Source organism: Dipodomys merriami, unplaced genomic scaffold (assembly GCF_024711535.1).
Source record: "Dipodomys merriami isolate MVZ:Mamm:240054 unplaced genomic scaffold, mDipMer1.0.p SCAF_31, whole genome shotgun sequence".
Classification (NCBI taxonomy): Eukaryota; Metazoa; Chordata; class Mammalia; order Rodentia; family Heteromyidae; genus Dipodomys; species Dipodomys merriami.
The window spans coordinates 14,483,072-14,506,455 of record NW_027204604.1 but is presented as its reverse complement, the minus strand read 5'-3'; the positions used below and the strand labels follow the sequence as shown (position 1 = coordinate 14,506,455).

The 23,384-nt window shown below is 43.6% G+C and overlaps 1 protein-coding gene across 1 annotated transcript in view; it reads right to left on the bottom strand.

The window, feature by feature from the left end:
• Positions 1-914: 914 nt before the first annotated feature.
• The window catches only part of Kif14 (kinesin family member 14), a 47,182-nt gene continuing 24,712 nt past the window's right edge, over positions 915-23,384 (bottom strand). Inside the window, exons 19-30 of the mRNA XM_070041871.1 lie at positions 21,616-21,742; positions 19,952-20,045; positions 19,015-19,144; positions 17,613-17,713; positions 12,065-12,165; positions 9,558-9,782; positions 8,832-9,016; positions 7,059-7,217; positions 6,452-6,574; positions 5,607-5,681; positions 3,452-3,587; positions 915-2,675 (exon numbers count right to left, since the gene is read on the bottom strand). Coding sequence (XP_069897972.1) covers positions 2,299-2,675; positions 3,452-3,587; positions 5,607-5,681; positions 6,452-6,574; positions 7,059-7,217; positions 8,832-9,016; positions 9,558-9,782; positions 12,065-12,165; positions 17,613-17,713; positions 19,015-19,144; positions 19,952-20,045; positions 21,616-21,742 — 1,833 coding nt within the window. The 3' untranslated portion in view covers positions 915-2,298. The remainder of the gene's footprint in view (positions 2,676-3,451; positions 3,588-5,606; positions 5,682-6,451; positions 6,575-7,058; positions 7,218-8,831; positions 9,017-9,557; positions 9,783-12,064; positions 12,166-17,612; positions 17,714-19,014; positions 19,145-19,951; positions 20,046-21,615; positions 21,743-23,384) is intronic.

The window sequence follows — 23,384 nt, the reverse complement described above, 5'->3', positions numbered from 1 at the left end:
AAAAGACTGCATACAGCTTGATGTGAGCATGTTTGCACTGAGTGGTTTATCCTGCAGGCTCTGTAGCTAGCAAGGAAGCCAGCCCAGGGACTAATGTTTGCTAAGAGCTCACTACTCACCAGGCATTGCTGCTCCCATATCCCCGCCATTCAGTGCTCCGAGTTCTGGCCCACAAGGTGCTGCTCATCTTCCTTCTTCCTGCAGATGAGGAACTGGACCAAAGATGGGAAGTGAACTGTCGTGTGACTCCTTAGAATCCTGAGAGTCACTCCGAATGTGTAAACCCCTCTGTCCTGCTGCAAAGCTCATGTTCATTTTCTTTTCGCTGTAGTACCTGGAAAAGACTCCATTCCAGGCAAAACCAACTCAAGAGAGTCAGAGCAAGATGGAAAACTAAGTAGGGGCAGGCGGATAGCGCAGTGGCAGCGAGCCTGGATTCAGTCTCCAACACCAAGACAAAAGAAAAAGCAAGAAAAATAAAGTAGTTATCATAGAAATTTTAATATTTGTTTAGTGCTTTCTGATTATTTGATTTGCAGCACCAGAAGAGCTATTAACAAGCCACAGATATGACAGCTATTTTTGAGTCAGGAATAAATGAAAAAAAATTAATAACAAAAAACTTGCTGGGTCCAGTGGCTCACGCCTGTAATCCTAGCTGAGATCCAGAGGATTGTGGCTCACAGCTCAGGCAGAAAAGTCTGAGTCTCTTTTCTTCAAAGTAAACAGCAAAAAGGTGGGCTGAAGGCATAGCTCAAGTGGTAGAATGTTGGCCAAGAAAGCTGAGTGAGAATCTGAGGCCCTGAGGTCAAGCCCTAGGGGGAAAAAAAAATGAAAACGAAGAGACAATTGTGCAGCTGACAAAATTTATTAAAGACATGCTCTCTGAAACACTTCTTTTCAATGCACATGATTCTAACAGCAAATATTTTTTTACCATTCATTCAAATACAGTATAACAAGTTTATTTAGAATAAATATAAATATACAAAAGTGTACAAAGATGCTAAACAAGTTTCTAATGACGGTCGTGTGTTTAAAAAGCAGAACTAAAGATGAAACACCAGGTATCAAGACAAAAACTACTATGCTGATACGTTAGGCATTCTTCGAGAACGTTCAGCCTCCAGGAAAAGTCCTTACCCACCCATCTCCAGTTCATCAGACTTGACAGTGGAAGTGCTACTGATGCCCGAGACCTTCTCGAGAACACAAGCTCAGGCGCCAGAAAGAATATGAACACCGATTTGCACGCGACACCACCTTCAAGCATCTGAAGACGGCGTGGTTCGCGCATGTTGCTTTGACTACAACCTGCCTTGTCTTACTCTCCCTGCCTGACCAGGGGCCCACGCGTCGTCCTGTTTTACTCATGCTACTCACGACCACCCCCTTCCTTATGCCGAATGTCCACACAGCACCCGCCAGTGACAAGGGTACTAAAAACCACTGCTCTCAGATGCTGCACAGGCATGCCCTGCTAAGCAGTTATTACATCTGTTTTGGAGTTACACGTAGTCTAGGGGTTAAAAATGTCAAACTGCTTTCTTTAGGTAACATCAAGCAGAATATGATCCAGATTGTAAAGCGCTTTTAAAGCTGAGAAATATAAGCATCTTTCCTCTCCATCCAATCACGTGCCAGCACTTTCATTAGACCTTTAGCAAAGCAAGGAAAGGAACAGCCACCTGTCTCTGACATGGGCTTGGGGCTGCCGATAGCCCCTCTAAGGACCATGGGTAATGCAGTGGAGTACTAAGCCAGTGAGCACAGCACCACTGGATCACCAGGCTCTAATTTAGGGAGTTACTTACATCACGGGAGGAACAGGAGGCATACCTCGAGCATGCATATTATTCAAAATGGCCACTCAGTAAACCCTTCAGGAAAAAACAAATTTTGGATTTACTAATGCAAATTAGGCCATTTCCCTGGGCAGCTCCCCCAGGCTAGTAGCAGGGAAGAGAAACAGAAAGGTAAAGTCAACTGATTGTTCTGATTTCCCTTCTCGGGGAAAGAGCCGTCTGGACAGACGGATGGAGCAGCTGGAGCACACAGATGAGGAGACGCAGCTAGAGATGCAGCCACCACCTCATTTGCACTGTGCGGAGAAACCGCGGGTTTCTGGCACACGGAAGCTGGCAGAGCGGCTCCCATAATGCTGATGTGCACACGCAGTGTGGGGCGGCGCAGAGACGTGGGCTTCTCCGAGATATTTACACTCCATCCTTTTCCTTGGGCTGATTTCCCCTCCTTTTCCTGCTCGTGTCCTGCCTCTCCCGGCGGGCCACCGGGTTTTCACACCCACTGGATCCCCCCGGGTGGGCCCCACTCTGCGCTCAGTTCTGGGGGTTCAGCGTGCAGCTGGTAGACATGCTTGGGGACGCCTCTGCTGTGGCCCGGCCTGCACGGTGGAGCAGCTTCGCCGCCGCCGCCGCCGCCGCTCTGATTGTGAGATTTCCAGGCTTTGGACAAATCGAGTCTCTCTTCAGATTCGAAACATAAGAGCAGTGACTTAGCGAGAGACTCGAGGTCCCCCAGGCCGGCTCCCGGTGTCTCCGTCGTGGCTGCAAGGACAGGAGGCGAGAGCTCACCCAGGCCGCAGTGCACGCGGCCGGCCACGCTGCAGAAATCTTCCACGAGGCTTCTCAGGGGATGGGCGTCTCCTGGGCCTCCTGGGCACGAGGGGAGGGGGACAGTTCTAATCAGGTAACTTTTACGTCAACACAACTCTAATCAGGTGCTGATCCTAGCTACTCAGGAAACTGATTATCTGAGGATCTCTGTTTGAAGCCAGCCCAATTAGCAAAGTGAGAGAGAGACCCTTACCCCCAATAAACCAGGAAAAACCCAGAGGGGAAGCTGTGTTTCATTGGTAGAGCGCCAGCCTTGAGTTAAAGAGCCAAAAAAGCCAAAAGCCCCAGGAAGAGGACCAAAAACAAAACAAACCCCAAAATACAATTCCAGACTATTTAAAATTATTAAACTGTAGTGTTTATCCACTAGGCAAGTGCTTTGTTTTTCTAGTGCTGGTAGGAGGGTTGAACTCAGGGCTTAGGAGGGGTCCCTTAGCTTTTTTCTGCTCAAGCCTAACACTCTACCATTTGAGCCACAGATCCACTTCTGGCTTTTTGGTGGTTAATGGGATAGAAGAGTCTTATGGACTCTTCCTGCCCAGGCTGGCCAGGAAGCATGATGTGAGTAGTTAGGATTATAGGCATGAATGCTGCCAATACCCAGCATGCACCTGGCTTTTCTAGCTATGTTCACAGAAAAACATCCAGACATATTAGGCAGAATCAAGTTCCTGTAGATGAAACTACTGTCAAAGAGGAAGCATGGGGGGGGAGGAGGGAGTTAGTTACGATGTTAGCCAGGAGGGAAAAGGAGAGCTGGCTCAGGACCCTTCCTCTGCAGACTGCTTGGTGCACACTCCATTTATTGTGCATACCTCTCAGTGCAGAAATCACCATTTGAATGGTTTTCTCTAAGCAGTGTGTTAACTTCAATAATTCGGGGGCAAGATGAACCATCTTCTTGCAGTTTTGGAATCTACAATCTTCTTGTCCTGGAGCTCTGAAACTTTTCTGTGTGAATCAAGTTAAGATTTAAAAAGTACACAAAATAGGCTACTTGGCAATAAACTTTATCAAGATGATTTTTAATTGTCAGGAACTTATTTTTAATAAACAGTCATTTCCAAACCAATGCTTAACTCGACTTCCGTAAGACCAAAGTTAATTACTAACATAATTATCTTTAAAAAGATACAATTTGCAATGAATTTTAAAACAAAGTCTTATTGTCCTACTATGACAATGGAATAAAGCAACTTGCATGAACTTATCTGTTACCATAAAAGATAAACTTATTTAATTAAAAAATTCAGTTTTATAGCACCTCCCATTTATCATATTTAACTAAAAAATTGCTTTTTTCCCCCTAATTCCACTAAAGGCTCCATCAGAAATAAGTCTCTTCGCCCATTATATTCAATGTATATAAGTAATAATTGAACTATATAACTTGGGGTTAGGGATGGGAGGGGGGATGGGGAGAACAATGGAAGGAATGATAAAGATCAAGATACATTGTACTAGCTCATGCCTATAATCCTAGCTACTGAGGAGGTTGAGATCTGAGGATCATGTTTCAGAGCCAGCCAGGTCAGGAAAGTCTGTACGATTTTTTTGTTGTTGTTGTTGGTCGTGGAGCTTGAACTCTGGACTTGGGCGCTGTCTCTCAAGCTCAAGCCAAGCACTCTACCACGTGAGCCACAGTGCCACTTGCAGTTTTCTAGTGGTTTATTGGAGATAAGAGTCTCATGGACTTTCCTGCTCTGACTGGCTTTGAGCCATAATCCTCATATTTCAGCCTCCTAAGTAGCTAGGATTACAGGCTTGAGCCACCAGAGCCTGGCTTATAAGTCTCTTATTTCCAATAATCTACTCAGAAAATGCCAGAAGTGGGGCTGTGGCTTAAGTGGTAGCACACTAGCTTTGAGCACAAAGAAACTCAGGGAGAGTGCCCAGGCCCTGAGCTCAAGCCCCAGGACTGGACAAAAAAAAAAAAAAAAAAAAATCACTGTAACCTCTTTGTACAAGTGTTTAATGATATTTAAAAAAAAGAAAGAAGTTTCTTTCTGGGGCAGGGTGGGGGGACCTGGGGTTTGAACTCAAGGCCTTTCATCTGCTAGTCAGGCACTCAGCCACGCCTCCAGTCATTACTCTCCTTTTATTGTTTTATTTTTATTTTTTGTCAGTCTTGGGGCTTGAACTCTGGGCCTGGGTGCTGACCCTCAGCTCTGTAGCTCAAGGCGAGCACTCTACCACTTGAACCACAGCACCACTTCCGGTTTTCTGAATAGTTTACTAGAGATAAGAGTCTCACAGACTTTCCTGCCTGGGCTGGCTTTGAAATGCAATCTTCAAATCTCAGCCTCCTGAGTAGCTAGGATTACAGGCGTAAACCACCAACCCCTGGCTTTTTAAAATTTTTAATTTTATTTATTTTGCCAGTCCTGGGGCTTGAACTCAGGGCCTGGGCACTGTCCCTGAGCTTCTTTGGCTCAAGACTAGCACTCTACCACTTGAGCCACAGCTCTACTTCTGGCTTTTTCTGTGTATGTGGTACTGAGGAATTGAACCCAGGGCTTCATGCATGCTAGGCAAACACTCTACCACTAAGCTACCTTCCCAGCGAGTTACTCTCCTTTTAAACACTAGTTTAAACACATAACTAGTTTATATTTTTCTATCTACCTGAGACATGGGAATAAGGTAATTTGTCTTATTTAGTTGGGTTTTAAATCTTTGAGCTGAGTATTAAGCACAAAAGCTAACAGATACTAATCCAGTAGTTCTAAGAAACAAATGTAAGGACACTGTATTAACAAATTCCTACTCAACCTTGTGTCTATTACTAAAACTAGTAAGTTATGATATCTGCAAAGTAGCTACAGACTAGCAAAGGTGCTTCAGTTAAACATGTATAGAAGAGTTTTCTTTGACTAAACATAAAAAAGTGAAATAAATATGTTATTAATTGAAGTGAAATGATAAAATACAGTAAATGGAATTTAAAAAGCAACTTAGATCTTCTCTTACTGTTTTCCATTCAGAGAAGGTGTCTCCAAGAGATCTGATCAGTCCCACGGCACTAGCTTTCATCTGCTTAGTGACCTACAGAGAATAAATATTTTATAATGCAAATCATTATTTAGAAACATAAAAATCCTAGAATTGCATGGGAATCCAATAGAGAAAGTTCTAGTCTGCAAAGCCAGCAGACTGAAGTTCTGTCTCTGGGATTGTAAATAAGTAGCTTTAGGGTATCTAAATCATATAAGTGGAATCTCTTTCAAAAATAATTTGTATGCTGATTTCTCCAATAAACATACTCTTAGATGTCTGGGATAACAAGATTTGCCTTTTACTTAAATATTAACAGGATCAAATTAGCAAAACTTTCCATGGAAGGAAGTGAGGAAACTGACATACCAAACATTAGACGCTCTGAGAACTTCACAGACATTTCACTATTTGATGCATGTACTATTGCCCATTAAGGTTACATCCTGGGTCCTAACCCCTGAGACTCAGAAGGATGGCGGAAGCCCAGTCTGAACCCTAAACCTTTGCTCGTGTATTGCTCAGTGCTGCCCCCTAAGGAGCAGCTTCATTTCTGCCAGGGGATTCTGTTGAAGTACCCACAGAGTACCCAAGACTAACTCAGATTTGTTAGGAAGGAAGGGAGGGAGGGAAGGAGGGAAAGGAAGGGGAAGGAAGGGAAGGAAAGGAGGGAGAGAGAGACGGAGACCCAAATCTTCACACACACACACACACATACATACACACACACACAGAAATAGAGCAAACTAAAATGTATCCGTTTGTGAAAGTGGAATGCACTGTGCTGAGCTGTGCTCTGCAATGAACTACCCAGGACGCACCTCATGCTGTGCCCACTGCCTCGAGAGTTCTTGTTCAAGTTCTTCTGCTTTTTCCAGTCCAGAGTCTAACAGGATCTTCATTCCTGAGCCCACACCATCACAAACAGCATCCATGAATTCTCCCTAGGAGTGATTTTAAGCATTAACTCATTTTCTTGGTCTGTGTAATTAAAGCTAGGGACATTTTCTAGAATCACAAATTTCTAAACTTAGTTTTTCATGTACTGGGCTGGGTGAGAGGCTCCTGTAGTGGACAGAAATCATCAAATCAAGGACCTCAAAGGATTGTTCTCTTTTTTTGGAGGCAGATTCTCATTAGGTAGTGCAGGCTGGACTTGAACTTGTGATCCTCTGGCCTCTGCCTCCTGAGTGCTGGGATTCCTGGTGTATGCCACAATGTCTAGCGTCAAAAGGATTTTAATGGTTTGCAAAATGTATGTGTTTGCAATTATTTTAACCCACTTACATTGAGACTATTTTAAACCTTATTGTCCAATTATTGAAAGTACAAGTTACTTTGGGAAATGAAGCCGAGTTTAGTGACATGTTACAGAAGTCTCTAATGTTCCCCCATGAGGTCTTGCAGAACTAACCTCTATTAAGTTACCTGGACACCGGTAGTCTGATTGTCCCTGTTGTCCAGGAAACACAGCTTGCTCCCTTTCAGGATGGCTAACTGCCCCACATATTTCACAGCTTGCTGAATAACCTGCTTCACTTTCCTTTGGGCCTCTTTTACCATGGATGAAATATCTGAACAGCATCCCTGAAAGATAAAAACGGGCCAGTGTATCCGATACGTGAGCTTACAAAGGGGAACAGAGCAAAGCCAGTGAGGGCTGGTGGGGAAGCTCAGGGTAGAACACGTGCTCAGCACGTCTGGTCCCCAGTACCACAAAAGAATCAAAGAGACAGATGAACACGGTGAAGGAAATAAATACACATTCACTGATACAGTGACCACGTTTCATACACATGCTCAAGCCAGAAAACACGGAGCCCTATAGCTATGAAAGATGGCAGCATACAAAACAGTGTCTACCTTCAGGAGCTTACATAGGAACAGGAGATACAAGCCAAGTGGGAAATTTAACTAGATAGACAAAACTGAGTAATGACCCTGCCCACCCCCGGCTCTTTGACCTTTGATCTTTTCCTGTCCTGCTAACCATCTAATGATGATGAACAAATATACTTTCTTTTCTCAGAAGAAAAGGAGAAGGAGAGGGCTATGTGGTAAAACCTGGAAGCTGGGTACAGAGTGTGTGTCCTAGAAAATGAAAAGAAAAGCAGCTACACACAGTAACTCTAGCCAGTCCTTTGTGAAAACATTATTTTATTTGGCAATCACAGCAACCTTCTCTTGGTTATATCATTAGTCTTATTTTCCAGGTAAGAAAAGAAGAATCAAGAAGTGAAGCAGTTCACCCAAGGACACAGACTAAGTTAGCATGGATACCGACAGCCCATGGTATTTCCCTACCACCACCACTGTGGCCCCCCCCCCCCCCCACCATCCCGCACTGCCTCTAAAACCTGAGAGCCAACCAAACACACCTCCTCTCCTTTCTACCACAGAGCATGCTGCAGCTCGGTGCTTCTGCAGGCCTGAGCCGGCCAGGCCCCTCTGCTTCCAGCCCTCCAGCCAGTCCTCCCTTTTGTTTGGTGGGTCTAGCTGCAAGAACGTCTTCTTTATCTGTGACCACATCTGCGCATGACCCATCCCGCCCTACAACCCTGTGCTTCCTCAAGATCCACATCCAAGCGAGCCTTCATCCAGTGTGAATTTAAAGTTCATCCCACACCGATGGTCCTCGGTCACAGGATGAGACCCGTTGCCCCTCTTCCTTCTCAGTCCACGGACCATGAGGAGCACAGGTGGGCACAGGCAGACACTCTTTTTTTTTGGGGGGGGGGTAGGCACTCCTGGGGCTTGAACTCTGGGCCCAGGAGCTGACCCTCAGCTCTTCAGCTCAAGGCTAGTGCTCTACCACTGGAACCACAGTGCTGCTTCCAGTTTTCTGGTGTTTTATTGGAGATAAGAGTCTCACAGACTTTCCTGCCCAGCTAGCTTTGAACCATGATCCTCAGATCGCAGCCTCCTGAGTAGCTAGGATTACAGGCATGAGCCACTGAATTTTATCTAATTTTAAGACAAGATAGAAAGCACATCTGAAAAGCCCACAGTTCTAATTTAGGTAAAGATACAGGTAATGGAAAGTGAATAAATACCCAACGATTAGATTCTTCAAATAAGAACTCAATTTTCAGGCTGGGAGGCATGGTTCAAGCGGCAAGTGCAGGGTCTTGAATTTTGATCCCACTCCTGCCCCCTCCTCCCCTCCTCCTAAGAAAAAAAGATGGAAAGAAATGAATTTACCTGAAGAAATAACTGCAGGTAGCCCCCCAGCGCTTTCATTTCTTGTCTCAGTTCATCTTCAAGCCTGGCTATGCTGGGACAAGGTAGACACTCATTCCACCAGTGTTTGAGTAAACCCACAAGCTGATCGAAAGCACACGTGATCTGTACAGCCAGGGACTGCGCTGCTCGATCCAGAGAGAACACTTTGAAAGAACAAGGAAATAACAGTGATCTAGGTGCACTGTGTGCACATACTGCCATGTTCAACAGGAACCCCTTTGTACGACTGCTTAAAGATAATAAAAAGGGAACAAATAAACAAGATAAAAAATTGTTAAAAAGAAATTTAGTGAAAGAAATAATCTCCAAATGAAAGATTCCACATGGCTGGAAATGTGTCTTAGTGGTAGAGTGCTTGCTTAGCATGCATGAAGCCCTGGGTTCGATTCCTCAGTACCATATAAACAGAAAAAGCCCGAAGTGGCACTGTAGCTCAAGTGGTAGAGTGCTAGCCTTGAGCAAAAGCAGCTCAGGGACAATGCCCAGGCCCTGAGTTCAAGCCTCAGGACTAGCACACACACAAAAAGACTGGACACATGATTACCGTGAAAACATTTAAGCATAGTCAAAAACTGTTTGCCACCAGTGTCAAATATCACTCCAACCACAACACAACACAACACAGAAAACAATGGCCCTGAGGTGGAGGGGGCGGTGGAGTGAGGGGTGGGGGCAGTGTCTTACAGTTCTCCTGACTCTCCTCGTCCTGCTCTTCATGGGCTTTAGAAATGGCGAGCAGCACAGTATAGATTTTCAGCAGATTACTCATCAGGCTATCTGCTATAGATTTTTCTTCATCATAATTCTGTCCAAGAAAATCTATCGACGAGCCAATCAGTTCTTTGCAAATTCCAGGAAGAAGTGATTCTGTTGAATGAGAGCAGATGCTGTTTGATCTCTCCATTAAACCTGCACAAACAGAAAACAGCCGGTGTATGCCTCGTTGTCACACACCATACCTTCCAACCTGTGAATGCGGGAGCATTATAGAATCACCAGCCATAAAGCTTCAAAGGAGCTCATGCTTACTTCAATAGCTTCTACACGCCAGACCCAGGAAACGATTCCATGCAGGAATGAATTCACCCCTAGCAGCTGCAGTCCACAGGTTTAGTAGCTTCTCCACCACAACAGAGGTGACGAGAAAACCCCAATACCCAGCGGTTTAGGCTCCTTTTCTGAGCTCCAGGCTTTCTGTTCAAATTAGCTACCCTTGAGCCATACCTCCAGTTCGAGCTTGTTCCTGATTTACTGTCTTCCAGATAGTTCTGCCCAGGTTGGATTTGAACCTCACTCCTCAGAATTCAGCCTCTTGATAGCTAGGATTTATAGGCATGACTCACTAGGACCTGACTTACTCTCTTCTTCATTTCCTTTTGGAAGGGATTAATTTCGTCTAACACCTGAAGAACTGTAAACTACTAAAATAATGGCAATTATATAAAATGAAACCAGAAATGGGAAAAAAGCAGGACACAATGCACTATCTAAAAGTATATAAAACAAAATATCTCCATATAGAAATTTCTTCTAGTGGCATCCCACAATCAAGACAGGCCAGAGCAAGCTGCCTATCCATAGTTAATGCAGTGTGTCACTGGGAGACACCTTCCAGACAGAGCACTATCCAGCCCAGAAGGAAATGTGAATGCTTGAAAGAACTCATTGAGATCTTCAAGAGAGAACTTTATCTGGGAGGACCAACCAACAAAGATAACAACTCTCCAGAAATGCACAGGATTTGTTTCCTGGGCCAGCCCAGATGATAGAAGAAGCAAACTAAAAGGGAGGCAGGGGCTGGGAATGTGGCTCAGTGGTAGAGTGCTTGCCTAGCATGCTTGAATCCCTGGGTTTGATTCCTCAGTACCACATACAGGAAAAAAAACAGAAGTGGTGCTGTGGCCCAAGTGGTAGAGTACTAGACTTGAGCAAAAGAAGCTCAGAGACAGTGCCTAGGCCCTGAGTTCAAACCCCAAGACTAACTCACTAACTAACTAAATACTAAAAGGGAGGCAGGTAGAGGGGCCTAATAGGTCTAGAACAAAATCAGAGTTTAATTTAGGAGAAAAAAAGAAAAGCTAAGAAACCCAAAGTGATAAATAGGCTGACTGTGACTTAGTATTACTATGATGGGGTATGGTTTGACTTTAGTCTTCTAGAATAGTTAACTGATTATTCATAACTGTATAAATGGACTTAAAGAACTTGCCCCTCCCTCCTCCTCCTCTTTTTCTTTTCATTCAACATTATGTTTTAATCAGGTTGTTGTGTGAGTCATAATCATTAGAGTAATCCACTGCTAGCTGATAAGAAGCTCTTTCTTTGGGATGGAGTCTTGCCATAGTGTCTGATTTGGCCATTAACTCCTATGCTCAAGTGATGCCCTGCCTCAGCCTCCTAAGCAGCTCAGACTATAGGAGTGTGGCATTATGTTCCCGTGAAAGTAGTGTGTGTGTGTGTGTGTGTGTGTGTGTGTGTGTGTGTGTGTGTGTGTGTGTCTGTCTGTCCTGGGTGTTGTCCCTGAACGTGTGTGTGTGTGTGTGTGTGTGTGTGTGTGTGTGTGTGTGTGTGTGTGTGTGTGTGTGTGTGTGTGTGTGTGTGTGTGTGTGTGTGTGTGTGTGTGTGTGTGTGTGTGTGTGTGTGTGTGTGTGTGTGTGTGTGTGTGTGTGTGTGTGTGTGTGTGTCTGTCCTGGGTGTTGTCCCTGAACTGCTTTTTGCTCAAGGCTAGTGCTCTACCACTTGAGCCTCAGCTTTCTTCAGGATTTTTGGTAGCTTAGTGAAGCTAAGCTTTCCTGCCCGAGCTGGCTTTGAACCACAATCCTAAGACCTCAGCCCCCTAATAGCTAGGATTACAGCAGTGAGCTTCTTGCACCTAGCAGTGGGATCTTAATCATTTACAAGCACCAACGTAATACAAATCATGGTATACAATACAAAACGTGCTACAAGTTCCTCTTTCACTTACAAAGAAATAACATCCCCCATATTTCTGAACACAAATGTCTTCCACATTTGAGTGGCCACTCTAATAAAAGGGTTTGGAATAAATCACAGAGCCTAGAATTTTAGGAGGAAAGAAACCACCCAATCCGCCTCTTCATTTTATGATGGAAACATCTAGGCCAGGAAAGGTGACGAGGCGGGACTCGGTGTGTCTCTCCCTCGGCAGAGCACTGGATGGGATAACACACCTGCCGGCGGGGAAGGGCGCAGACTCGGAGTCGGAGTCGGGTGGACTTGTAAGTCCTGCAGACAACCAGAAATCCTCCTGTTCTTCAGCAAACATCTGCTCCTGAGAAGAACAAACACTGAAACATTGTAGTTATATGCCACGGGGAATGATGTTTTATAAACTTTGGCTTTTAAGGTGGGTCTGGTGGTACAGGCCTGTAATCCAAGCATCTGGGGGGCTGAGTGGGAGGAGTCTGAGTTTGAAGCCAGCCTAGGCTATGTAATAAGACCCTATCAGAACGATGGGAAAGGGAGAGAGGAAAGGAAAGGAGGGAGAGAGACAGACAGACAGACAGACAGGCAGGCAGGCAGGCAGAGACACTGAGAGAGAAAGGAAAGTTTATTTTTAAAATTCTCTAGATGACATGTCTGTGTGTGCTTTATACGAAGGACTAAGTCCATGAGACTCTTCTCTCCAGCAAAAAGCCAGAAGTGGACCTGTGGCTCAAGTAGTAGAGTACCAGCAATGAATGAAAAAGCAGAGTGAGAGCATGAGGCCCTCAATTCATTTTGCTCTCTCTCAGCTTGATGGCTCAGCAGGCCCTCTACCACTTGAGCCATGCCTCCATTCTGGCACCTTTCTGGACAGTTGGGGATGAGAGCCTCTGAACCTCCATCCTTAGATCTCAACCTTCTGAGTCGCTAGGAATATAGATCTGAGCTACCAGTGCTTGACTCCAATTGTTCTTTTAGCACAAGCTTTATCCTTGAACTATAAAGACAAGTCTCTCCACTGAACGCTGATTGTCAAGCTGTTACTCTTAAAAAAAAAATTTTTTTTGGTACTAGAGATTGAACTCAGGGACTCTACCATATCCCCAGACATGATTTTTGTTGGTTATTTTGGAGACAGAGTCTAGTCTACTTCTCTGCCCAGGTTGGCCTCAAATCATTATCCTCTAGTTCTCAGCCTCCTGAGTAGTTAAAGCTTATAAGCACAAGCCACAGGTACCTGGTTAGTTATAACTTTTTCCAATTGACTGGCTATTCTTCATGCTCCTGGAAAAGACAGCCTACTTCCCTCTGGGATTAATGCACTAGCTTCCTTAACACTAAGTTCTGCTCGTTAATTAGGTCTCCCCACCCCCAAAATTACTTGAACAGCAAACTGAATATAATGGATCTTTTGCTATCTTTTCTTTTTTCTTTTTTCTTTTTTTTTTTGGTCGGTCGTGGGGCTTGAACTCTGGGCCTGGGCGCTGTCCCTCAGCTCTTCAGCTCAAGGCGAGTGCTCTACCACTTGAGCTACAGCGCCACTTCTGGTTTTCTGGTGGTTATTGGAGATAGGAGTCTCACGGTCTCTCCTGCCCGGGCTGGCTTTGAACCGCGATCCTCAGATCTCAGCCTCTTGAGTAGCTGGGATTACAGGCATGAGCCACTAGCGCCCGGCTGCTATCTTTTCTAATACTTACTTTTCTCTACTACTGGCCACTCCAAAGCAAAACAGTATTTGCTTAAAAGACTGGTAAAAGTATTCTATCAGTAGAAGCCTGAAATGTTTCAAATATAACTTCCCCCCTGTAAATTCCCACCTCAAAAAATGATATGTGCTATCATTTGATATCATATGATATCAAACATGATCTATGACTGTTAAGAGAAAGCGAGAACCATCAACTGAAATACTGGGTTTCTAATTAGGCATGAAACCAAAGGAATGTTAAAGTAGGAAGACTGTTTCTTCCAACACTCTCCTAGTTAAAGTTTAAACCCAAATAAACAAAATGCTTGTCACAGTCCTTCCCAAGTGTTTTTACATAACCTCAGAAATTCACTTTCAATTTTCGCCACAACATATCAGAATTTATCGGCAGCAAACCCAGACTACGCTGCACAACAGCCCAGAAGCGTTCCACAGACAAAGGGCTGTGGGTGTTTCCAGCACCGCAGGCTCCAGAGTTTGCAATTCGATCATAAATCTCCTCAAAGGCAGAAACTTTGTACGTAAGGTCTCAGACTAAGAGCAATTCATTTATTTAAAAAAAAAATTAAAAACCTCAGCCAAATGAAAACCCTTCCTTTCAAACTCTTAAGAAACCATTTTGAAAGACATTCTGTGATATTTTATAATTCTCTACTAGTCTCCTAGTTTCTTATTCAACTAAAAGTCTAAGGAAATAAGACTTGTAAATCAGCAACATTCAATAGTCACAACTTTAGAATGCGTTCATGTTTTTGTATGTGTGTGTGCCAATAACGGGCCTTGAACGTAGGGCCTCCGTTTCTTGCTTGGCCTTCTTGCTCAGGCTGGCACTCTACTACTTGTGCCCTACCTCCACTTGCAGCTTTTTTGCTGCTCCAATTATGGAGATGAGTCTCATGGACTTTTCTGGATGGGTTCACTCTGAATTGAGATCCTCAGGTCTCAGCCTCCTAATTAGCTAAAATTACAGCAAGAGCCCCAGCGCCTGACTAGAACAATTAGTTATTAATGCTCATACTGCGATAAATAATTCTAAGGACATTAAGTTCATATTTTTTTTATAATGCAAACAGAAAGAAACTAGAAATCCTAAAATCCAAAGGAATTCGTAAATCATTCTGGATTGAGTTTGTTGGTCTGTTTTAAATTTTGGAGAAGTTTATATCCTTGTTGATTGCCTCAAGTATCTTAAAGCTAGTTTCCTGGCAGTTAACTGGAGATACGTCTCATGGGCTTTCCTGCCCGGCTGGCTTCGAACTGCAATCCTCAGATCTCAGACTCCTAAGTAGCTAGAATTATAGGTGTGAGCCACCAGCACCCAGCTTGTCCTAGTGATTTCTGGTTGCAGCTTAGCAATTTAGCACATAGTAAGTAAAGCAGAAATACTAAGGAATGTTTGCTCTAACAGTTCTACTTCTTTGACAATACAAGATGAATTTAAGTAAGCATGGTTGGAAACAAGAGGCCTAACGAAGTTTGATAACTCAAACTGATCTTGAACTGCAGCTCAAAATGATACAACTTGCTTTCCTGATATAAATAGTTCTTGTTAACTTTTTTTTTAATGATCTTTAAGTTGTTGTACAAAGGGGTTTCAATTCAATGTGTCAGTTTATGAGTACAATGCATCTTGATCAATGCCACCCCTTCTGATGACTTTTTTTATTTTTTATTTTTTATTTTTATTTTTTTGCCGGTCATGGGGCTTCAACTCTGGGCCTTGGTTCTGTCCCTCAGCTCTTCAGCTCAAAGCTAGCACTCTACCACTTGAGCTTCAGTACCACTTCCAGTTTTCTGGTGGTTTATTGTAGATAAGAGTTTCATGGACTTTCCTGCTCAGGCTGGCTTTGAACTGTGATCCTCAGATCTCAGCCTCCTGAATAGGTAGGATTACAGGCGTGAGCCACTGGTGCCCAGCGGATTTTTTTTTTTTTTTTAAGGAATGAAAAACAATGTAGCTGGGAGGTGTGATGATAGCTGATTAGCTCAAGGGAGAAAGCCGGGAGCTGTGGGCTCATCTTTTAGTAACAACTCTTTCCCTTATCAGCAGCAGCTTGTGACTTTAAATGCTGTTTCTTCACCAGCAAAATGGCAAAGGAAGCACCAGTTCAAGGGTTTGTGCTGCGTACCAAATGAGACCATGCTTACCGTGCACTCAATAATTTTTTTTTCTCTTTCATTTTTTTGGTCCATTGTAGGGCTTGAACTCTGGGCCTGGGAGCTGTCCCCAAGCTCTTTAGCTCAAAGCTAGGGCTCTACCACTTGAGCCACAGTGCCACTTCCGATTTTCTGGTGGTTAATTGGAGATAAGAGTCTCACAGATACTCCTGCCTGGGTTGGCTTTGAACTGCGATCCTCAGATCTCAGCCTCCTGGGTAGCTAGGATTACAGGTGTGAGCCACTGTGTCTGGTTATTTTTCTTTTTGAAGACAGTGTCTTGCTGTGCAGGCCCAGGCTGGCCTTGAACTCTCAATACTCCTACCTCTGCCTCCCACGTGATGGGACGGCAGGGGTGTTGCCCCACATCTGTCTCAACAGATGTTCCTGATCATGAGGATGCCACCACTAATGCGCCAATGGTGTCGACCCCTCTATCCTGCAAACGCCCTAGGCCCTGCTTCAAAGCGCCAGACTTGGAAACACAGCTGGCTATGCCCTGGAAGCTCAAGCCTGTTCAAAAGTGAGCTTCACCCCATCTCAGGCAACAAACACCCTCTTCCTCTAGCCTGACCCAAGCCAGGCATAGCCTCCAGCCCCTCCTCGCCTTCCACCCACAAGCGGTCCCCAAGTCCTCCTGCACCTGTCGCTCCCAAGTGCAGACCCACTTCTCCCTCCAGTCCCCCTGCCCACCTCGCTTCAGTCCACAGCATCTGCCTCGACTTTGCTCAACACTTGCTTACGAAGACAGCAAGCATTTATTTATTTATTTTTCAAGATACAGCAGACAGTAGTCAGCACAGAAATATTTGTCTAACTAAAGGGCGTAACTGTCTGGGTTTTCTTTTTTTTTTTTTGTCAGTCGTGGGGCTTGAACTCTGGGCCTGGGCGTTGTCCCTCAGCTCTTCAGCTCAAGGCGAGCGCTCTACCACTTGAGCTACAGCGCCACTTCCGGTTTTCTGGTGGTTTATTGGAGATAGGAGTCTCACGGTCTCTCCTGCCCAGGCTGGCTTTGAACCGCGATCCTTAGATCTCAGCCTCCTGAGTAGCTAGGATTACAGGTGTGAGCCACCAGCGCCCGGCCTGTCTGGGCTTTCTATACCTCTCCATCCCTTCACCACCACAGTCTGAGCACCTGCAGTCTAAGCAGAACCACAATTTCTTTAAAAACCATCTTTGTACTATAGAAATCCTTACACTTTCAGTTAACAAGAAATGGATAGCAAATATATTAGTTTTCTAGCAGCATGGTTTATTCTTTTCTGGTGCTTACACTAACCTGAGTACATTTAAAATTCTATGGCTTACAGTAAAACATTACGGGCTATGCCAAGTTCTTACGAAAGAGAAATTTAAAGTAATACTCTTTCTTCTTCATAGGAAATTAAATTTATACTGCTCTTAGATGCTCTTAAAACTTGGATGGTGAGCCAGGTGCTGGTGGCTCACACTTATAAGTCCAGCTACTCAGGAGGCTGAGATCTGAGGATCGAGGTTCAAAGCTAGCCCAGGCAGGAAAGTCCATGAGACTCTTATCTCCAATCAACCACTCAGAAAACTGGAAGTGACACAGTGGCTCAAGTGGTTGAGTGCTAGCCTTGAGCTGAAGAGCTGAGGGACAGTCGCAGCCCCAGAGTTTAAGCCCCATGACCGACAAAAAAAAAAAAACTTGGATGATGAACTATTGAATACTTTTGGTGCTCTATCACATGACATTGTAATGTCCTATGCTATAGTTTAATCACTAATGTATTATTCCATTTGTAGTTCTGGGTTCCCGTCACAGAGACAGTCATCATGACAGTGAATTACATATTTAGATAAAATATGACCTATTTATTATGTGTACATAAATATATGTGCACACATCATGCATGTGACAGTTTTACACACACACACACCCTCCAGAATAACACACACATCTTTACCTCCTTCGAGAAAGTGAAGACACTGACGTGTTCGTAATGTCAGGCTCCCACTCATCTTCGGGATCGCAAAACACATCGTCACCCCTGCTAACACCGTTACTCTAAAGAAAGGAAACAGTTTCCATTGTTATCAGTGAGAAAAAAAGTTTAGCAATTACAGGAAAAAGCTTAACTCTGTTGCTACGTTCAAACATAAAATTAGCAAAATTACAGAACATCAGATTAAAAACAATCACAATCCTGATAAAACGTAATAAATAATCCGTGTTCAGGATTACATACTTCAGAAAGGATATACTTGGTTTAAAGCTAATAAGAATAATAACTTAGAAGAGACAGGGAAAATAAAACAAAAATAAAAGACTAATCTGACAAAGTGAAGATGGAAACGTGGGCTAAGGTGGGACTCAGTGGCAGAGCATGCGCCTCGTAGCTGTGAGACTGTGGGTTTGAGCCCTGGGATCTCAGAAAAAAAAAAGGTGCTGGGCCCCAGTGGCTCACGCCTGTAATCCTAACTACTTAGAAGGCTGAGATCTGAGGATCATGGTTTGAAGCCAGTCTGGACAGGAAACTCCATGACACTCTTATCTCCAATAAACTACTCAAAAAAGCTGGAAGGGGTGCAGTGGCTCAAGTGGTGGAGTACTCACCTTGAGCAAAAGCTCAAAGAAGAGACAAAACTGAGGCCCAGAGTTCAAGCCCCAGGACTGGCAAAAAAATACAAATAAAAATTAAAAGAGAAAGAAAGCTAAACTAGACTCCAGTGCCACAGTCCTAGCTACTTAGGCTGAGATCCAAGGATCACAGTTCAAAGCTAACACAGACAGGAAAACCCATGACTCTTATCTCTAATTAACAACCAAAAAAGCTGGAGGAAGAGTTGTGGCTCAAGTGGTAGAGTGCTAGCCATGAACTTAAAAGCTTAAGGACAATGACCAGGCACGAAATTTAAATCCTAGGACCTACCCCCACCTACCCCCACACACACAGAAACTGAAGAAAAGGTACAAAAATAACTTCATATATAAATTATAACTATATTAAGACCAATAGGACTGGGCCTGGTGACTCATGTTTGTAATCCTAGCTACTTGGCAAGCCAAGAGATGAAGTATCTTGATTCTACACCAGCCTAGAAAATAACCAGCTAAAAACAGGACTGGAGGCCTGGCTCAAATGGTAGTGCACCTGCCTAGCAAGCACAAGGCACAAACTCCAGTATCACAAAATAATCAATAAACTTTTTTATAAGCAAAAGTAAATATATACATATATAAAATGGTTAATATTGTCTTGAATAATTCATTGATGGATTGCCTTTTATTTTTGAAAGTTTTCTTTACTAAGATACAACGCCTTATTTTATTCAGCAGTCTAGAAAGACTTTAGTAATTCTGCACACCTCATAAAGTTCTTTCATGGCTGCAAGTTTAGATTGAAACTTTTCCACACTCCATACAGTCGAGATCCCAAGCCGCAGGTCACGAACCCGAACAGAAGTGTCAGAACGCCCCTTATCAGATGCATCGTGTCTGAGAGAAAATTCAAACAGAAGCATTTTTCCTATGATGCACCCACCAGCTCGCACCGACAGCCGCCTGAAGAAGCGTGACTTCCATAAAACCTCAGTGTGCTCCTTACATCACCCCACTGCTAGGCATTCATACTGTAGTAACAAGCAGGTCCAGTTATACTAGACAAAAGCACCTTCATGTCAAAAATAATTTCACAGGTAATTTTTTTCAATTTTAAGAGAGGATATTATTCCTTTAAAAAAGTGCAGAGCCAGGCACCGGTGACTCATGCCTGTAATCCAGCTATTCAGGTGGCTGAGATCTGAGGATCATGGTTCAAAGCCAGCCTGGGCAGGAAAGTCTGTGAGACTGTGAGTTCACAGGGCTGGAGATGGAACTCAGTCGTTAGAGTGCTTGCCTAACGTGTGCAAGGACCTGGGTACAATCCCTTGCACCATACAAAAGCAAAAAAGTAAACTAACTAAAGAAGCATATGACTGTAATCCCAATATTCAGGAGACTGAATATTAGGTACATACCCCCTTCCTTCCCCAGCCCCATACACATTCATTAGTAAATCCCTAAAACATCTCCACTAATTCTTTTTATAAATGCACTTAGGATGTTAGGGCTGCGGCCTCCCCATTCCCTGGCTAAACTTCCAAGTGTCAATAGTGATTCACGTAGCAATTTTTTCCTAGCTGGCACGGCGGATAGACTTCAAAGAAATTAAAAAAAGAAAAACTGACACACAACAACAAACCAATACAGGCAACTCATTTTAAAACAACTGCTTTAAAATCAAGATTATCATGAAGCACTCACCTGCCAAAAGCATAATGTTTTTTTAATTTGCTGCTGATAGTGTTGGCCTCCTGAATCATCACGGACAGTTTCAGGGAGCTCCAGTTGGGCTGAACTAACACAAAAGCACAGAGAGGATTTAAGCACACTGTGAGTGGACACGCAGAAGACACCCGCTGCAAACAAGTGGTTCTAACCAACACGCTGGCTGAGAATGATGAAGGCTGAGCAGTTTCCCTTCAGAGCTCACTGGGACAAGAAAACACCCCAGCCAGTGGGTGTGGCATACAATCCTCCCACTCAGAAGGCAGAGACAGGAGATCATAAGTTCAATACCAGGCTCGGCTTTACTGTGAGAACCTGTCTCAAAAGCAAGCAACCAAACAAAAACCAATGCGGTGAAGAGATGGAAGAAAACTTTTGACTAAAAAAAAAAGTTTTAGTATAAGTTGGGCACCAGTGGCTCACAGTTCAAAGCATGCCCAGGTAAGAAAGTCTGTGAGACTATTACCTCCAATTAACCGCCAAAAAAGCTGGAGGTAGAGCTGTGGCTCAAGGCACTAGCCTTGAGCAAAAAAAGCTCAGGGACAATGGACAAAAAAACAACAAAAAATACCTAAAAGAAAAGCTTTAGTATAACAAGGAGCCACAAAAGACAATGTTTTTTTCAGATAGTATCCAAGATTTTTCTTCTGACTTCTATTTAATTTTTCTAATTTCTTTTTAAAGTATCAAGGTTAAGTATATGATAGTCTTACTCATACAGAAACATAATCCTTTTTAACTTTTCCAGAAAATATTGTGGCACCAAAAAATAAAATAGGGTCAGGCACGGTGTATTTCTTGCTACTCAGGAGGCTGAGATCTGAGGACAGTGGTTTGAAGCCAGTCTGGGCAGACTATCTCCAATTAATCAGCAAAAGGCTGGAGGTAGAGGTGTTACTTAAATGATGAGCATCAGCCTTGGGAGGAAAAAGCCAAGAGCTGAAGCGCTGAGTTCAAGCCCCAGTAGCAGCACAAAATAATAACAAAAGAAAATAAACAGGAAAACAATTTTGTCTAAAATTTCATTTTCCTAATTAGTAATGCACTAATCGTACAAATCAGTGAGATGCACCATGATTTTCCATATGTGCAAACATCCTAGCCATCCTTTATTCTTAGTTCTTCCTTCTCCCAGCCCCATCACCTTTTCTAAGCCTTAAATATCCTGAGGAATTTCTCTGCTCCCTTCCCCCATCCCTTCTCTGTCTCCAGTGATGACTATTCCATTCTATACTTTCACAAGGGTGACTTACTGGTTTCCTTAAATGAAATATATTATCATTTTGAGAGACACATTCAATCTATAGATTCTACATCCACACACATTTATTTACATACAGAAAAGTCAGCAACACCTAAAATAAAGTATATTTAGTATAGAATGGCAAATGACATTTTAGTGATCATAAGTAAGACAAATGACTATTGGGTGGGGGGAGGGGGGAGGCGGGGAAGGGAAGTGAAGGGTAAACAAAGGAGGAGGCTGCAATGCTTGGTAAGAAATGTATGCATTATCCTGCCCATGTAATTGTAGCCCCTCTGTACAGTATGTTCTCAAATAAAATAAAATACAATTTAAAAAAAAAAAAAAAAAAAGACAAATGACTTCTAAAAATGTATGCTAAAGCAATCATACTCACCTGCCAACAGTTTATCCCTATTACTCTGATTCTGCTGCAGAATTTGTAGTTCTTTAGCAATTTTTTGCTTCTCAGCTTCTAAAGCTTCCAGAATTTTTGCATGGCGGATGCTGTGGTCTGCTAGGGCCTAATTGATGTTCAATCATTTGTATAGATCCACACATATGAGGATATGCAGAGAGAAAAGTTACAAAATCAGATTGAGATGATGGATTTGCTAATTTGCTTTTCCTATTTACATATTTCCCATGAAACCATGCTGTGTATCTTACATGTATACATAAAGAAAAATTTAAAACTGATTAGTAACAGTCTCACTACAACTATAGCCTTCTTTCTTTCTTTCTTTCTTTCTTTCTTTCTTTCTTTCTTTCTTTCTTTCTTTCTTTCTTTCTTTCTTTCTTTCATTCTTCCTTCCTTCCTTCCTTTCGTGCCAGTACAGGGCTTAAACTCAGGGTCTGGAGGTTTGTTGCCCCTGAGCTGTTCTAGGTTAGCACTTTACCACAGAGCCACATCTCCATTTTTTTTCCCCCAAGTTGACTGGTGATAAAGAATCTCATGAAAGGGCTGGGAAGGTGGCTCAGTGGGTACAGTGCTTGCCTTGCATGCATGAGACCCTGGGTTCGATTCCTTAGCACCACAAAAGCAGAGAAAGCTGGAAGTGGCGCTGTGGCTCAAGTGGTAGAGCACTACTAGCCTTGAGCTGAAGAGCTGAGGGACAGTGCCTAGGCCAAGAGTTCAGGCCGCATGACCAACAACAACAACAACAAAAAGACTTTCTTGCCTGGGTTGGCTTTGAATCATGATCCTCAGATCTCAGCCTCCTAAAGTTAGAATTACAGACACGCTAACATTTCTTACTATGATGTCACAGCCCCCATCCCAACATTTGAAACTTTTGATGGCATAGATTCATCTTTCTTCCCTTTCCTAGGAAGTAAAGAACCTTTAGAAAATGGGGGAGGGAGGAGAGGAATAATCAGCAAAAGAAGGACATTCTCAAGAATATTTGTTGGCTAAATAAAGTTAACATAGAGTAAGATCTTAATAAATGGCAACTGTTGTTATTAAAAAAAAAAAAAAAAAAGCAAAGTACACACAAAAACTCCAGCTGGCACAAATGACTCATAGTAGCCCACTAACAGGAACTGTTTTCCGAGCTTTAAGCAGCTCTGTTTTTCTCCTAAAGAAGCTCACTGCAACTCTGTCCTGGAGCTGAGCAGCCAGGCTCTCTGCACTGCATCTGGTACTGAGAGATGCTGAACGAGATCTGACTGGGGCATCACAGGATCCTGTGAACAGATGCTTGTTGCTCTTCCAGGGCCCGCTCAGGCTCACTGCTCTGTGCCCCTTACAAGAGCTGTGCCTTCCTCCAGCTACCTCCGCTGCCTCAGCACCACACTCCCTGCTTACATTATTTATCAGGACCTCTTAAGACACAAGAGGAGAAACCAGAGCAGGACCCCAGTGGCTCAGGCTACTCAGGAAGCTGAGATCTGAGAATAGCCAACAGGGGCAGAACAGTCCATAAGACTTCTATCTCCAATTAACTAGCAAAAAGTTGGTTGGAAGTGGAGGTATGGTTCAAGTGGTAAAGCACCAGCCTTGAGTAGAAAAAGCCAAGGAGGAGAGCATCCACGCCCTGTGTTCAAGCCCTTATACCACTGTGCACGAAGAGAGAGGGGGGCGGGGGGAAGCTGGGATGGAGCTAGTTCGACGCGGAGCTCCGTTTCCTAGGCATCTCTGTGCTGCAGGCAGTAGGAGGACAC